The sequence below is a fragment of the Pseudoliparis swirei genome, chromosome 16 (assembly GCF_029220125.1).
Source record: "Pseudoliparis swirei isolate HS2019 ecotype Mariana Trench chromosome 16, NWPU_hadal_v1, whole genome shotgun sequence".
NCBI lineage: Eukaryota > Metazoa > Chordata > Actinopteri > Perciformes > Liparidae > Pseudoliparis > Pseudoliparis swirei.
In genome coordinates, this window is record NC_079403.1 from 4,807,287 (window position 1) to 4,823,777 (window position 16,491).

The following is a 16,491-nucleotide window of genomic DNA, read 5'->3' on the forward strand; positions in this document are numbered from 1 at the left end:
CTTGTGTGTGTGTCTGTCCTTGTGTGTGTCTGTCCTTGTCTGTCCTTGTGTGTGTGTGTGTCTGTCCTTGTCTGTCCCTGTGTGTGTGTGTTTGTGTGTCTTGTGTCAGTATGTGTTTGTGTGTCTGTGTGTGTCTGTCTGTCCTTGTGTGTGTGTCTGTCCTTGTCTGTCCCTGTGTGTGTGTGTTTGTGTGTCTTGTGTCAGTATGTGTTTGTGTGTCTGTGTGTGTCTGTCTGTCCTTGTGTGTGTCTGTCCTTGTCTGTCCCTGTGTGTGTGTGTCTGTCCTTGTGTGTGTGTGTGTGTGTCTTGTGTCAGTATGTGTTTGTGTGTCTGTGTGGTTGTCTGTCCATGTGTGTGTGTGTCCTTGTGTGTGTCTGTCCTTGTCTGTCCCTGTGTGTGTCTGTCCTTGTCTATCCTTGTGTGTGTCTATCCCTGTGTGTGTCTGTCCCTGTGTGTGTCTGTCCTTGTCTATCCCTGTGTGTGTGTCTGTCCTTGTGTGTGTGTGTGTCTGTCCTTGTCTATCCCTGTGTGTGTCTGTCCTTGTCTATCCTTGTGTGTGTCTGTCCTTGTCTATCCCTGTGTGTGTGTCTGTCCATGTGTGTGTGTCCGTTTATGTCCATGTGTCTGTTTGTGTGTCTGTCCCTGTGTGTGTCTGTCCTTGTCTGTCTGTGTCCATGTGTCCCTGTTTCTGTCCGAGTGTGTCTGTGTGTCCATGTGTCTGTCTGTCCGTGTGTGTGTCCTTGTGTGTGTGTGTATGTGTGTGTCCATGTGTCTGTTTGTGTGTCTGTCCTTGTGTCCATGTGTGTGTGTGTGTGTGCGTTCACCTCTTCTCCTCTGCAGGTTGTTGAGCATCTTGTGAGTCTGTAAACGTGACGTCTGTCTGCAGCTGTTTACACATCTGGCTTCACCACGAAGAGGGAATGGCCTCTCACACACACACACACACACACACACACACACACACACACACACTGGAGGCGGCCATCTTACACCGGACACTCTGACGTCTACTCACCAACTGGAGGCACCAACGCACAAAAACTCCCATTGTGTTATTTAAGAAAAGGCGAATACATCAGAACACGCTTCCCGGGTTCCAGCCCAGCCTCCGGGGCCGTTCTCCGTAACCGGGGCGACGCCTCGGATGAAGTTGGATTAAGAGATTAAACAAAGCGAGTGGAGGAACGCGGCCTCGATGGCGTCACGCGACCCGTACGGATCCTCGACGATGCCCGTTTTTAGTTACATGAAGGGAGGAACGACGGTAACCGCCGGTAACCGATTGCAATAAACTGATTTCATGATAATTTAGTCCTGGGTTCAGGAAAGCAGAGAGATATACACTACCGTTCAAAAGTTTGGGGTCACTTAGAAATGTCTTTATTTTTCAAAGAAAAGCACTGTTTTTTCAATAAAGATAACATTAATCAAAAATACCCACTATACATTGTTAATGTGGTAAATGACTATTCTAGGTGGAAACGTCTGGTTTCTAATGAAATATCTCCAGAGGTGTATAGAGGCCCATTTCCATCAACTATCACTCCAGTGTTCTAATGGTACATTGTGTTTGCTAATCGCCTTAGAAGACTAATGTCTGATTAGAAAACCCTTGTGCAATGATGTTAGCACAGCTGAAAACAGTTATGCTGGTGATATAAGCTATACAACTGGCCTTCCTTTGAGCTTGAAGTTTGAAGAACAAAATTAATACTTCAAATATTAATCATTATTTCTAACCTTGTCAATGTCTTGACTATATGTTCTATTCAATTTAATTCATTTGATAAATAAAAGTGAGTTTTCATGGAAGACACGAAATTGTCTGGATGACCCCAAACTTTTGAACGGTAGTGTATATGAATAAAAATGGTCGATGCATGTAAATAAATGTCTAAGACCAGATTTTGATTGGACGTGAATAAAACTCATCATACGTAGTGATTCGCTGATGAATAGCTGTTGACACTTTACTAAGTAACCATAGTAACCATGATAGTAAGGCCTACTGTATATAGTAGATAGCAGCAGCATAGTCCGTGTCTATATTACACTATTGTACTGAGAAGGGGGGGGGGGGGGGGAGGGGTCACTGTCAAGAGTTTTCATTGGGTCTATTTTTCTGTGGAAAGAAGTGGAAATTAGAGTTCCAGTGAACACACACACACACACACACACACACACTACGGTGCAGATTGATGGATTGATGGATGTCATGAGGCGATTGGTTGAAATTGTAAACCACACGCCATTTCGTTTTTTTACAGACAGAATAGAGGGTTTGGGTTTTTTTATCCAACAAAAACAAAAACAAAGAAGAATTCAATTCTTATTTTTTGCAATTCTTTTAATTTTCAGGCGAGGGGGGTGGGGGGGGGGAGCTCTAAAGTGCGGCTCGTCGCTAAAAGAGGAAGAAAATAGTAAAGCCATCCCCATCCGGAGGCTTCCCCCGCCCCCCATCCCCCCTTTTTTTTTTTTTTACTTGAATCAGCAGCAGGTGGCAAGCAATACATGGGAGTCGAAGCGTTTACTCACGGACAGGTTGCCTAAACTGTACACCCCGCTGTACTCGCTACGTTCACTCGCTAATGGTAAGGCGCACATATGAATATATGATCGTACAGGTGGGCGTGAATATGGCGGCAGACCGGCGGTCGGATTAAAAAAATCACGAGGCTACGAACCGCTTTGGTTTGAATCTTCTTCGAAACTACAAAAAAAAAGAAGAAGAAATTAAAAAGCACTCAAGTCGCCATCTTTCTGAGCTCAGCTCGACCGTGGAGAGACGCCCTCTGGTGGCGGGAGCTGTGCACTACATCACATCACATCAATACAGCGTCGTAGAAAGCAGAGTGTTTGCATTTATGACTGTATTGATCATCATACAGCCTGTTTTTTTTTTTTTTTTTTTTTACATACCCTGGTATATCGCTCAAGCCTAATATCAACATATCAACATAGTTGCAATCCATATTTTTTGTATCTAGCTTTTTTTTTCTTTTTTCTTTTACCTCAAAGACATTCTGAAAAGTCCTTATTATCTGAAGCGTTCTTTCTTCAGATGCGAGTGCTCGGATGGTTAAAAATGCAATTTTTACGACTCGTGATATTTTAGTTACAAACTCGAGGCTAATCTTGCGAGCGGTTCCACCTTAAAAAAAAACTAAATAAAACACAAGCAGCGCCCGGACTGTATATGTCATATCTCCCCACATGAGAAAAATAAAAAAAATGCTTAAAACCTGCATCGAAATCCAAAACCACGTACAAAACCCGTTTTCTTGATTTTACTTTATTTGTCCGGCATCAAGGTAGAAACACGGGCGTGGTACCGGCGCGGCGGCAGCGCCGTATATCTGTGCGTGGTGAACGGAAACAAATCAGTAGCAAAAACAGACGGGATCAGATCGGAGAGCAACTTTTTTGTTGACACGTGAAAAAAAAAAAAAATTGTTGACACTTCCTCCGCGATGCCATCACAGACCTTGGTGGATCCTGAGCCTCTGATTGGCTGTTTGAGGAGTGTGGGGGGGGGGGGGGCGGGCTCACAGCACTAGCAACAAGCAGGTAACCATGGATACACTGCATTGGAAACCCATCTTCCTCTTCTGTCTTCACTAAACTCTCCCTCTCTCTCTCTCTCTTTCCCTCTCCCTCCCGCTCCCTCCCTCTCTCTCCCTCCCTCTCTCTCTCTCTCTCTCTCTTTCCCTCTCTCTCCCTCCCTCCCTCTCTTTCCCTCTCTCCCTCTCTCTCCCTCTACCCCTCTCCCTCCCTCCCTCTCTCTCTCCTCCCTCTCTCTCTCCTCTCCCCTCTCTCTCCCTCCCTCTCTCTCTCCCTCTCCCCCTCTCTCTTTCCCTCCTTCTCTCTCCCTCTCTCTCTCCCTCTCCCCCTATCTTTCCCTCCCTCTCTCTCTCTCCCTCTCCCCCTCTCTTCCTCTCTCCCTCCCTCTCTCTCTCCCTCTCTCTTTCCCTCTCTCTCCCTCTCTCTCCCTCTCTCTCTCTCTCCCCCTCTCTCTCTCCCTCTCTCTTTCCCTCTCCCTTCCTCCCTCTCTCTCTCCCTCTCTCTCCCTCTTTCCCTCCCTCTCTCCCTCCCTCCCTCTCTCTCTCTCTCTCCACCCCCCTTTCTTTCCTCCCGTCTTCCTCTCGGTGACACTCTCCTTTTTTTCCTCCTCCGTTTACAAGAAATCGGCGTCCGCAGACGCAGAAGCGGCAGCTCACAGTGAAAACCAATTCCCGGGCCGTCAGTCGCCATGGCAACAAAGGGGCCCAGAAAAAAAGAAGAAAAAAAAAAGAAAGAAAGAAAACCCAACGTCGTCATCGTCATCGTCCTCCTCGTCGTCGCCCCGCGCTCAGACGGTGGTGATCTGGTCGACCACCCGCGTGCTGTCGTTCATCTCGACGCCCTCCACTTCCTGCCTCTGCACCTCGCCGTCGCCGCCGCCGTCGGCCGGCGGGCCCCCGCCGCCGCCCCCCCCCCGGTCCTTGCAGGGCGGCAGGAAGGTGAGCAGCGTGGGCAGGAAGGCGAGCGTGTGCAGCGCCGAGCAGCCGGCGGTGAGCGCCAGGCAGCGGAACAGTGTGTGTGTGAGGTTGGAGCGCACCGAGCCCACGGGCACCAGGGCGGCGCCGTAGCAGACGAGCGTCTGCAGCGAGGGGACGCCGTGCCGCTCCAGCGCCACCCTCACCCAGCGGGTCCGGCTGCCGCCGCGGCCCGACGAGAAGCCGCACAGCAGCGGCCCGCAGCAGTCGGCGGCGTGGCCCAGCGCCGCGATCAGGCACAGCACCGACACGCAGTCCAGCTCCACGCCCCACAGCGTCATGAAGCCCAGCACGCCGAACTGCACCGACAGCAGCGTGAGGCCCAGCCACGCCGCCACCAGCGGCTCCACCAGCGCCAGCGACGACAGGCCCAGCAGGAGGAGCGCCGCCAGCAGCGAGTGGCGCAGCGGCGAGCTGACGGCGGCGGCGTGGCGGTCCAGGTACACGAACGACGGGTTGAAGACCAGGAAGCGGACGCGCGACGTCAGCGACAGGCGCCGCAGCGTGTCCAGCAGCACCGACATCTCCTCGCGCTTGTTCTCCGTCGTCTTGGCGACCAGGAAGAGGCGCGACGCCGCCACGTCGGGCTCCTCGCCGGGGCCCCGCTCGGCGAAGATGATGTCGTCGGCGAAGTGGGCGAAGCGCGGCTCGCGCAGGAAGGCGCGGCGCAGCGTGCGCGTGAAGTTCTCGCGCGGCTGGCTGGCGGACTGGTTGCGCTCCGACAGGTAGCTCAGGTACGCCTCCAGCCAGCTGATGCGCTGGAAGCCCTTGGCGTACTCCAGCAGGTCGTGCTGCACCGAGGCGTTCCAGTAGGGGGCGCTCTCGTAGATGTAGAAGCCGATGACGGGCGAGTAGGCGCTGAAGTAGCGCTGCTGGGCGCGCGTGTACAGCACGGTCGCCGTGTCCATGGCGACCAGCGCGCTGGGGTCGGAGCCCTGAGTCACCTGACGACGACAGAGAGAGGGTTGGGTTTTTTTTATTAATGTGTTCGTGTTTTTATAGAGGGGGAGTGTGTTTAAAACGATGCCACATAGTGACCACACACCACCACCGCACACACAGAACAGGGAGGGTTCTTTAAAAGGCTTTGTGGTTCTACGAAGAACCATCACCGACTCAAGAACCATTTTTTCGGTTGAGACACCTTTATGGGTTCTTTGAAGAACTCTTTAAGGAAACGGTTCTTTAAAGAAACCCTGGTTTGAATGGTTCTTTATGGATGGTTCTTTTACGAGAAATGGTACCTTAAAGAACCATTGTTTGAAGGTTCTTTGAGACCACTTTATAGGTTCTTTGAAGAAGTACCGAAGAAAATGGTTCTTTACAGAACCCTGGCCTGAAAGGTTCTTTGTGGAACAAGAAATGGGGCCTTAAAGAACCATGTTTTGAAGGTTCTTTGAATATCTCTTTTAGGAAATGGTTCTTTACAGAACCCTGGTTAAAAAAGTTTTTTGTTGAACCATAAATGGTGCGTTAAAGAACCATTTTTTAAAGGTTCTTTGAGATACCTTTATAGGTTCTTTGAAGAAGTAATTAAGAAAATGGTTCTTTAAAGAAACCCTGGTTTGAATGGTTCTTTATGGATGGTTCTAATGGTTCTTTTACTAGAAATGGTACCTTAAAGAACCATTGTTTGAAGGTTCTTTGAGACCCCTTTATAGGTTCTTTGAAGAAGTACCTAAGAAAATGGTTCTTTACAGAACCCTGGCCTGAAAGGTTCTTTGTGGAACCAGAAATGGGGCCTTAAAGAACCATTGTTTGAAGGTTCTTTGAATATCTCTTTAAGGAAATGGTTCTTTACAGAACCCTGGTTAAAAAGGTTTTTTGTCGAACCATAAATGGTGCATTAAAGAACCATTTTTTTAAGGTTCTTTGAGATACCTTTATAGGTTCTTTGAAGAAGTAATTAAGAAAATGGTTCTTTAAAGAAACCCTGGTTTGAATGGTTCTTTATGGATGGTTCTTTTACTAGAAATGGTACCTTAAAGAACCATTGTTTGAAGGTTCTTTGAGACCACTTTATAGGTTCTTTGAAGAAGTACCTAAGAAAATGGTTCTTTACAGAACCCTGGCCTGAAAGGTTCTTTGTGGAACCAGAAATGGGGCCTTTAAAGAACCATTGTTTGAAGGTTCTTTGAGACACCTTTATAGGTTCTTTGAAGAAGTACCTAAGAAAATGTTTTTTTTACAGAACCCTGGCCTGAAAGGAATATAACACATTTCCAAAACTTTTTGGGGATTTTTTTTTTCCAGGTCTGGATTAAAACATTTGTAAAATTCCATGACTTTTCCAGGTTTTCCTAACCGACCGAACCCTGAAGGATGTGATGTCCCGGATGTGGTTAACACATGTGATTATGTAACTGCTGCCCCTACCTGCAGGAAGCCCATCAAGCCAAAGGAGATGTAGACCAGGTACAGCAGCACCACGAAGGGCTTGACGTAGGTGTTGGTGATCCAGTCGCCGTAGCAACGCCTCACGCACCCCAGCAAGAGGTGGGAGTCCTGAGGGTTGGGCTCGGCGATCACCGGGGGGGGGTGCGGGTGCAGGTGCGGGTGGGTGGAGTTGGCGGCGTGTCCGTCCGCCGTGTGCGGGTGGGGGCTGGAGTGCGGCGGCGGATCCGCGTGCGTCTGCGTGAGGTTGGAGTTCGCCGCGGCGTGGCCGTGATCGTGATCGACCCCGTGCGGCGGCGGCGGCGGCGGCGGCGGGTTGTTCGCCGGCGCTTCCTCCTGGTAGCGCGTGTACATGAGGCACCGGTACCACGCCGGCTTGGAGTCCAGCCGGTCGGGTTTGGGCACCCGGCGGCAGAAGCAGCCGTGCCGGTAGCCGGTCTCCAGGTAGCCGGTGAACACCAGGCAGGAGCTGTAGAAGGACAGCGTGTACACGTAGCCGACGGCGACGGCGAGCGCGGCGGTGCGGCAGAAGAGGCGCACCGCCTCCATGTTGGTGAGCGGCGACGCCGCCAGGCCCAGCGTGGTCAGGTGGAGCGCGGTGGAGCCGGAGAAGCGCAGCATCACGTCCTCGAAGACGCTCGCCACGCGCTCCTTCACGTGCTGGTCATCGCGGGTCCGTCGCCACGACGACAGCATCTCGAAGGAGCCGAAGAGCCCGTGGCCTGGCGGGGGAGCGGACGGAATCGACAGTTAGGCGGCGTCAATTAACGACGAGCGATATGAAACGCCACGGATCGTTATTACGCCTCTTTCCTCAAGCATTGTGGGTAATTTTTTTTATTTTTTTTATACTCACCAGTCAATACAGATGCTGAATAATAAAAACATTTTAACCCAAATCCTCCTTAATTAACAGATGTGTAAGCGTATAAACTGCGGTTAAAGAACACAGTTCCGATGCTGCGTTCAATGGTTCGGATCGACGCTCTATTTTACGGGGATTTAAACGCACCGCGTCTTTGAGCGGGCGCATAAACGTCCATGTTTATATACGTGCAAACAGATGTGTGTGTGTTTAAAAAAAATATGGTTTCCTCTACAATGGTTGCCATGGCATCCATGAGTCACCAGTTGCAACCCACCCCTCCCCCCCCCCATCTTCTCTCTCTCTCTCTCTCTCTCCATTGACCTCACCACGGCGAAACACTTAACACCTTAAGTGCCGCCACTTCAGGCGTAGGTGTGTGTGTGTGTGAGTGTGTGTGTGGCGTGTGTGTGTGGGGTGTGTGTGTGTGTGTGTGAAAGCGAGGGAATTAGACAGTGAATGACAGTGGGAGGGGGTGAGAGGCTCCAGACAACACTTGCTAACAAGGATTGTTTTAATATTTATTAAATGACGTCACGTCGAGCCGGATAACGAAGACGTGAGAAAAAAATGTATAGCCAGAAGATAAAGGGGCGTGTCCTTTTGTCATCAGCCTATCAGAACCTGTGATATTACTGTGTTACACAGTATAGTGTTCAATACTGTTCAATAATGATACCAAGGGGAACACATAAAGACAGTGTGGAATATACTGTATATATACATACAGCATATATATAATGTATATTTATCCTGTATATATATATATATATTTATATTCTTTTTATTTCTTTTTGTTATGAATAATGAATATATATATATATATATACAGGATATATATAGAAACAGGATATATATATATATACAGAATATATATATATATGTTTTTTCTTTTTGTTATAATAATGTATATATATATATATACACTGTATATATACTGTATATATATATACACAGTACATATATATACAGTATATATATATATATGTTTTTTTCTTTTTGTTATAAATAATAATGAAAAATGATGTGTTTTCTCTCTCTCTCTTCTATATATCTTCTTTCCCTTGTTATTTAACTACATTTCTTCAGCGGGAGAAAGACGCCGAATCGTCCACACAAATCCACTTATTTGTATTTATTTCTCTCGTCTCCGTGCCGTTCGTCTCCTTCTGCCCGTATCCTCTGTAATCACATCCCTTCTTTTCTCGCCTCACGCTTCCTCCCACCTTTTTTTTTCTTTCTTCTTCCCCGTCTGCCTCCTTGATTGTGAAAACCCCGCCCCTCCCTCCCTCCTCCCTCCCTCCCTCCCTCCCCCTCCTCCTAACTGCCGTTTAACTTCGTTTTCTGCTCAGAGAATCCGGATCTCACCCCATCTCACCCCCCCCCCCTCCACCCCTCCCTCTCGTACTCCATTCCCCCTCGAGTCTCCTCTGTTCTCGGTTATTTTAAGCCCGAACAGAAGCCTTTCCTCCTCCACGTTACAGAGTCATTATGGTATGGACTCCATGTGTGGGGCCACCAGCCTGGATGCTCCCTGGTTTGTTTAAATGATGAGTTATGGAGATGTATTTCTGTTTTCTATTCCCTTTGATCATGTGATCTAAGCCGTTAAAACAGAATAACTGAATCACATTTAACGTTAGAATAATTGACATGAATTCATGTAAAATAATTGACTTTCTTTTTTTTGTTGCTGAATTTTGGGTGGTTTCAAGGCATTTGGGAATTAAGAAATAATAATTGGTTGAACTGCTCTGTGTGCACACACACACACACCATACACACTCCTATCTGAAAGCATACATAGCACATACACCAATTATTATTTAAAATATTTACCTTATTTTTATTTAATTATATACACCACTAGACCCAGGAGTGGACCATTATTATTTAAATTATTTATCTTATTTTTATTCAATTACATACACCACTACACTCAGGAGTGGACCATTTTTATTTAAAATATTTATCTTATTTTTATTTAATTATTTTCTATGCTTTTTTGCCTTCTTCTTTTTTCTTTCTTTCTTGGGAGGGAGCAGCATTTGATGTGTGTTGTTCTTCGCGTGTTTGTGTACCCTGAACCTGAATATCATGTGTACCAAGACATACGACAACAACAAATACACAAAGAAAGTGACTGGAGGAAAATACATATTGTTATAAAAAATCTCGCATGTATGTGTCTGGGCTCTTTAAATCTTGCAGTGTGATTAAAGTGTTTTATTCCCTATAATAAACCGGGGGGGGGGGAGAGTTTGCACTGCGACATAGTCAACGTCACCGCATCAGGACCGAACCCGCCCGAGCTGAGGCCACGCCCCCCCCCCCCCTCCCACATACCATAATGACCTTTATTAAGTGGCGCCATCGATCCACATTTAATAAACTTTCTTCCCTGCTTCATTAAATTCGGTGTATCGGCTGTAATTCACATCTGTTGGAGTCGCACTTGGCCGGCGATGTTAGTGCCGCGGCAATCTTTCGCCTAAAACCGAATTTAAAAAAGAATTATATTAACAGAGAGAGCAGTGGTATTCACGGGAGGGCATTTACATATTTTTTAGGGGGTAATTTTTCCCCTCACTGACTGAAACCCAGGGGCATTTAAAAAGAAATTAGGGGCACTTTTATGTGTGTATGTTTAAAGGAGGGTATATTTGTATGTGCATAAATAGATATATGTGTGTAGGTGTTGGAATGTTTACCCTTATTTATATTAATATATTTTATTTAAAAAATCTTTAATTTGTATGATTGTATGCCTGTGTATCTATGTTCTTTATATTGATTAGTGCTGTGAAAAATAACGCGTTAACTCAGTTAATTCAATTTCAGGTTTAACTAGTTTTTTTTTTAAACGCATTTAACGCATGCGCAGAATGAGCTTCCAATCCGTCTGTTGTTGGTCGTCGGGACGAAAAAAAAGTCACTTGCAAAATGAGCTTCCAATACACCACTTCAATCTGAACTGTGTCCGCTCTCATGCAGACGGTCTGTTCATCGGTAATGATCCTTCCGCAGGTTCACCTCCGGAAACCTTGTTACGACTTTTACTTCCTGTAGATCAGGGTCTCAACACGTCGATCGCGACCTGCCAGTCGATCGCGGCGTAGTGTCGGTAGATCGCATGACATTAAAAGATTGGCCCGCCCCTGACATGTTCTCTAGAGCACGTCTTTGTTCTTTTATTAAACTAAACGTCTGTTGTTGATCGTATCTCCACAGCAGCATGTCATCTCTGTCTCTTCGCGTTGCGTTAACACTTATCGATCTCCGTCTGGCGCGCCACAGAGCTCCGTGCGCGTGCATCGGGACCGAGCAAAAAAAAAGTCACTTGTCAATCTGTCCACCTTTAGATTGTATCATGGTGGAGTTAATGGTTGACAAACAATAGAAAAATGTTCTGTTTAACCCTCCTGTTACCTTTACATTTACTAACATATTTTACCCTCGGGGTCAATTTGACCCCAGCAATTAAAACCTCCAGAAAATTATTAGAATTAATATTGCTTCCCAAGTTTAAGTGTGAGGTACTTTATGTTTGTTTGTTGACTACCTAAATAGCCCTTTAAATCAATAAAAATGTTGATATTTCTGATATGTTTGACACAGTGAAAAACAGCCTGGGGTCAAATTGACCCCAAAGAACACCGACATTAAACATTGAATGGGGTCAAATTGACCCGAAAGGTAACAGGAGGGTTAAACATTATGTTTAGGATGAAGATGTATTAATGTTCCATATGGAAGAAAACTGCTAAATAACTGCTGAGTTGCAGCACCATTTTATAGAAGAATGTATAAATGTATATATCCGTCTTTTGTCATAAATCTCTATGTTCTCACAAAATATACCGAGAATATCGGTAATATGTGATTAATCATGATTAATCCACAAAAACCTGTGATTAACCCGATTAAAATTTGTAATCGTTTCACAGCCCTAATATTGATATATTTTATTTTAAAAATCTTTAATTGTTTGCCTGTGCATCTATGTGTAGTGTGCACATTCTTTTAATATAAATAAAATGAAATAAATGAAATAAATAAATAAAATAAAATAAATAAATAAAATTAATAAATAAAATACATTAAATAAAATAAAACTATTTGATCACAAAACAAACAAGAGACCATGGTCCCTTTTGGTCACGTGCTCACCGCCATTGTGTCAAAGTCGGCGATACAGATGCTTCGTGAACAATCCAACAAGCATGTGTGTGTTTGTAACATTAAAAGTGTCCTTTTAATATATTTTTTGACTTGGACATTTCGAAATGTCAAACCTTCTGGTTCCAGCCCCGGAGAAGTGTTGAACAACTCGTTCCAGACCCGTATTAAGTTCCCGCCACGCCCCGCCGCCGCTTGTCAGTCATTTTTGACGACCCGTCTACATTTGAAATGGCATTGCGCCCGCTGGCTGGCGCCCATCACGGGTACCGAGGGAGCAGACGGCGAGCACACCGGCAGCCTGAGACTTGAAGGCGCCGTAACCTTCAGCGGGGCTCAGACCTGCCGTGTGCCGGCTGCACTCGCTCTGTGATTTCTCCGCGGCGGTGACTTGTTCTTAACTGACGTTTCATGCCGAGGCGCCACAACTCCTCAAAGTGAACATGAATCTGAAGACGTGGACATACGGCATGAGAGGGACTCGGAATGTCAAATATGTCATTTAAACCATCAAAAGTATCAGTATTTCTACTTATGGTTGTTGTTTTTAAATTAGGTTTTTTAATTATTATATTATTCTTTTCTATTAATTGGAAAAAAAAATGTTGTCATTTACAATTTTTTGCCGCGTTCTTTTTTGTTAAGTGAAATTGAAAATAAAGAAATAAAAAGTTTTTTTAAATTACAAAAAAGTATCTCTCTTTCTGTCTGTGTCTCTTTCTGTATCTCTCTCTTTCTGTCCCTCTTGTTGTCTGTCTGTCTCTTTCTATATCTCTCTCTTTCTCTCTGTCTCTTTCTGTCTCTCTCTTTCTGTCTGTCTGTCTCTCTTTCTGTCTCTCTCTTTCTCTGTCTATTTCTGTCTCTCTTTCTCTCTCTCTCTTTCTGTCTCTTTCTGTCTTTCTGTCTCTCTTTCTGTATCTCACTCTTTCTCTCTCTCTCTTTCTGTCTATCTCTGTCTCTGTCTCTCTCTCTTTCTGTCTCTCTTTCTCTGTCTATTTCTGTCCCTCTTTCTGTATCTCTCTCTTTCTGTCTGTCTCTCTCTCTCTCTGTCTCCCGCTATTTCTATTTCTATCTTTTCTTTATTTGAATTTTTTTTAAATGACATTACTCATTTCTATTTATTTAAGTTTTTCATTTTTCTCATTTAAAAAGTTGTCGTCGCTTTCATTTTTGTTCAGTGAAATAAAAAAATTAATTAAAAAAACCTACCGAGCATGACGAAGGGGATGCCCAGGTAGGTGGAGTTGTACGTGGCCCCCGTCAGGTTGAGGATGCCGGCCGCGGTGAGGCCCGACAGCGTGACGGACAGCAGGGCCAGCAGGCCGAGCCACGGCTTGGACCTCACGCAGTCCCTCATGGAGCAGCACAGCACGGCCAGCACGCCGCACGCCCCCAGGCTGGCCAGCAGGGGGCGGCGCGCCAGCACCGAGGAGAACTGGAAGTCCGTCCTCAGCGACGACGACGTGGACGGGTACAGGCCCAGTTTGGGGTGCGCCGCCGCGAAGCGCCGCAGCTCGCCGCAGAAGGCCTTCTCCCATTGGCCGGCCACGCGGTCCATCAGGCCGCCGCGGGCCTGGAGGTAGTAGGTGAGCTGCAGCGCCCGGGCCGACCGCACGCCCTCGCCCTTGGCCCCCGGCGCCCCCTGACTCCGCATCGCCCCGCCGGGGCCCCAGCCCTGCACGCCGCCCAGCTGGTGGCCCACGTACGCCTGGCGCCCGTCCGCCAGCCGCGTGATCGGGTAGCGCAGGAGCGGCACGGAGGCGTTGGCGCCGCGCGCCGCCTGGATCTGCTCCATGGCGCGGATGATGTCGTCGATGATGCACACGTTCTTGTCGTCGGGCAGACAGAGGTAGGAGAAGGAGTAGTTGAAGCTGTTGGCGCCGGTGGCCGGGACCGTCACCTGCATCTGGTAGATCCGCTTGTGGAGCTGATGGGGAGGAAAACGCACAACACACACACACACACAAAAAACACACACACATGTTTCCGGACAATTTAGCTCCAATAAAATGTTTGTTTAGCTCACAGAGCGACTTTCTGACGTGTGTGATGAAAGAGAGCCATGTGTGTGTGTCTGTCTCTGTGTGTGTGCGTGTGTGTCTCTGTGTGTGTGTCTGTGTGTATGTATGTTTGTGTGTGTATGTGCGTGTCTGTGTGTGTATGTATGTGTTTGTGGGTGTTTGTGTGTGTGTGTATGTGTGTGTCTGTGTGTGTGTGCATGTGTGTATGCGTGTGTCTGTGAGTGTGTGAGCATGTGTGTGTATGTATGTATGTGTGTGTCTGTGCTTATGTGTGTGTATCTGTGTGTGTGTGTGTGTGTGTGAGAGTGTATGTATGTATGTGGTGGAACAAGCTCCCCACTGACATCAGGACAGCAGGAAGTCTCTACATCTTCTGCCTGAGACTGAAAACACATCTTTTCCGACTACATCTGGATTAAAACACAGATTTGCACTTCAGTGGCACTGGGATGGCACTTATTGTGGTGCTTTTGTGGTTCGACTGAGTTGAGGAAGTGTTGCTTCCTGTGTTCTTGTTGTTCTTGGTTCGTACTCTAGGTTGAAATGCACTTATTGGAAGTCGCTTTGGATAAAAGCGTCTGCTAAATGACATGTAATGTAATGTAATGTATGTGTGTGTGTCTGTGCGTATGTGTATTGTGGCAGACCAGGGGGAAAAGCAGAGCAGACAAGGCCCAGGAGGCGGATCCCAAAGCTCAGGTTGGGGGAAGTGATCCACGGGGCGTATTTCCCAGTGCAGGTGCTACAGCCAATGGGCACATGGGAGTGGTCACACCTGCAGCCTATCAGCTGATGAGAGACACAGACTATATCTACCCTCCACTGGAAGACATCAGGAGAGGAGAAGGAACGGTGGAACCTTAGGAGAGGAGCCGCCACAGACCGGAGGTAACTGGACCCTCTCACCTCTGCTCGGCCCATACAGGAGATCGGAACCGTCTCACACCAGGTGTGAGACCAAAGACCCCGACCGGGAAGAATCCTTTGTTGCCGTTAGATGCCCATTCCCCCCTTTTCCTATACGTTTTATTAAAAATACACTTTCTTTTGCGCTACGTCTCTGAGTCTCCTGATTTTATTCAGAATCTCACCTCCAAGTCCCCCGGGTTGCCACAGTATGTATGTGTGAGTGTCTGTGTCTGTGTGTGTGTGATTGTATGTGTGACGACCCTCCCCCGCTGCAGCTGGGTACCTGGCCTGGAAGGGCTTCCTGGTGGGAGGAGCTACCGGGAGAGAATAAAAGGAAGCACCAAGGGGAAGCTCTCTCTCTCTCTCTCTCTCTCCCTACCATACTGCACCAGCCTCAGCATGTGCTTCTGTTAGAGTTGTATGGCTACAATAAATGGTTTATTTTAAAGATCTATGTGTGGCCTCCCTTTTTGTTACCAGCCGTGAGCCTGGTGGTAACAAATGGGGGCTCGTCCGGGATCGGGTATATGAACAGTGGTGACCCAGGACCCGAGCTCATGGCGGACGACAGAGAAGATGCTCACAGCACCTCTCGTAGGCCCGGTCCGCACGAGCGGCAGAACTCCGACGGTGCTCAAAACTCCTAAATCCCGTGGACAGTAGCCAGAGCTATTAAGTCGGCCATACCACCGGTCTCTTCATCAGTGAGATTCGCCAGCTGGGATCAGGACTCGCCCGCACACCCATGCGACACTGGAGTAGTTTCGAGAGTTAACATGTTTAAGGTCCGTCTTAAACCCATAATGAGGATTCCCTTGGACTGTCCGGAGTGCCAGAACCACCGCAGCCCATTGGCCAGGGTAGAGTCTCTGTATGAGTGGCCAAGGGAAGAGTTTGTGTTCACGCAGTGCCCGAGCAAACATGTCCAATGACACGAGACCGCTCCCTGCTGCCTGCGCCAGACACACTCGCAGACGGATACATCCCCCGGGAAGACAAGCTGTCCACTGCCGGAGCACATCACCAATGGTTGTCTGGTCCACTAGATGTCCGAAATTGTCCCAGGTGCGACGGACATCTTCAGCAGACAGATTCGCAATGTAAGGCATCGCCTGTCTCAATTCCCTCTGCAGCTTCGAAAACCTTCACAGGGGAGATGTCACCTCGCATCGCGAAGGTGATCAACGTCAGGACAATTATATACAAGACGCGCTCCCGCAGCAAGTCCGAACTGTTGTTAGCGGCCCGGTGCACGTGTCCAAGGATATCTGGGAGGGTTACTGTTGCATCCCATAGCCCAGTAGTGGCATCCCAGAGCGGAACAGGCATCTTGGCCACATGGGTCACCCACCAGGCCTGAGTCCTCAAACCTATTGGGTCCTGCAGAAGTGCCTCCAGTTCCCCCCTGGCTTCAGCCTGAGGAACAATGGAAGCACGGAGGACACGCGGTGCGATAGTCTCGTGGATCAGAAGCTGACGGCGATCATCAGGGCTGGCGATGCGCATAGACACCAGAACCGAGGCTGTGATGAGGCCAGCAAGCCCTAAGGTCCCCCCATCCATCACAACCTGTGTGAAGGGGTCAATG

General features: G+C 47.7%; 1 protein-coding gene across 1 annotated transcript in view; it reads right to left on the minus strand.

Moving 5' to 3' along the window:
• Window positions 1-4,152: 4,152 nt before the first annotated feature.
• ptchd1 (patched domain containing 1) overlaps window positions 4,153-16,491 on the minus strand; it is a 33,597-nt gene continuing 21,258 nt past the window's right edge. The window contains exons 2-5 of the mRNA XM_056434359.1: window positions 13,183-13,900; window positions 7,246-7,651; window positions 6,912-7,056; window positions 4,153-5,479 (exon numbers count right to left, since the gene is read on the minus strand). Coding sequence (XP_056290334.1) covers window positions 4,349-5,479; window positions 6,912-7,056; window positions 7,246-7,651; window positions 13,183-13,900 — 2,400 coding nt within the window. The 3' untranslated portion in view covers window positions 4,153-4,348. The remainder of the gene's footprint in view (window positions 5,480-6,911; window positions 7,057-7,245; window positions 7,652-13,182; window positions 13,901-16,491) is intronic.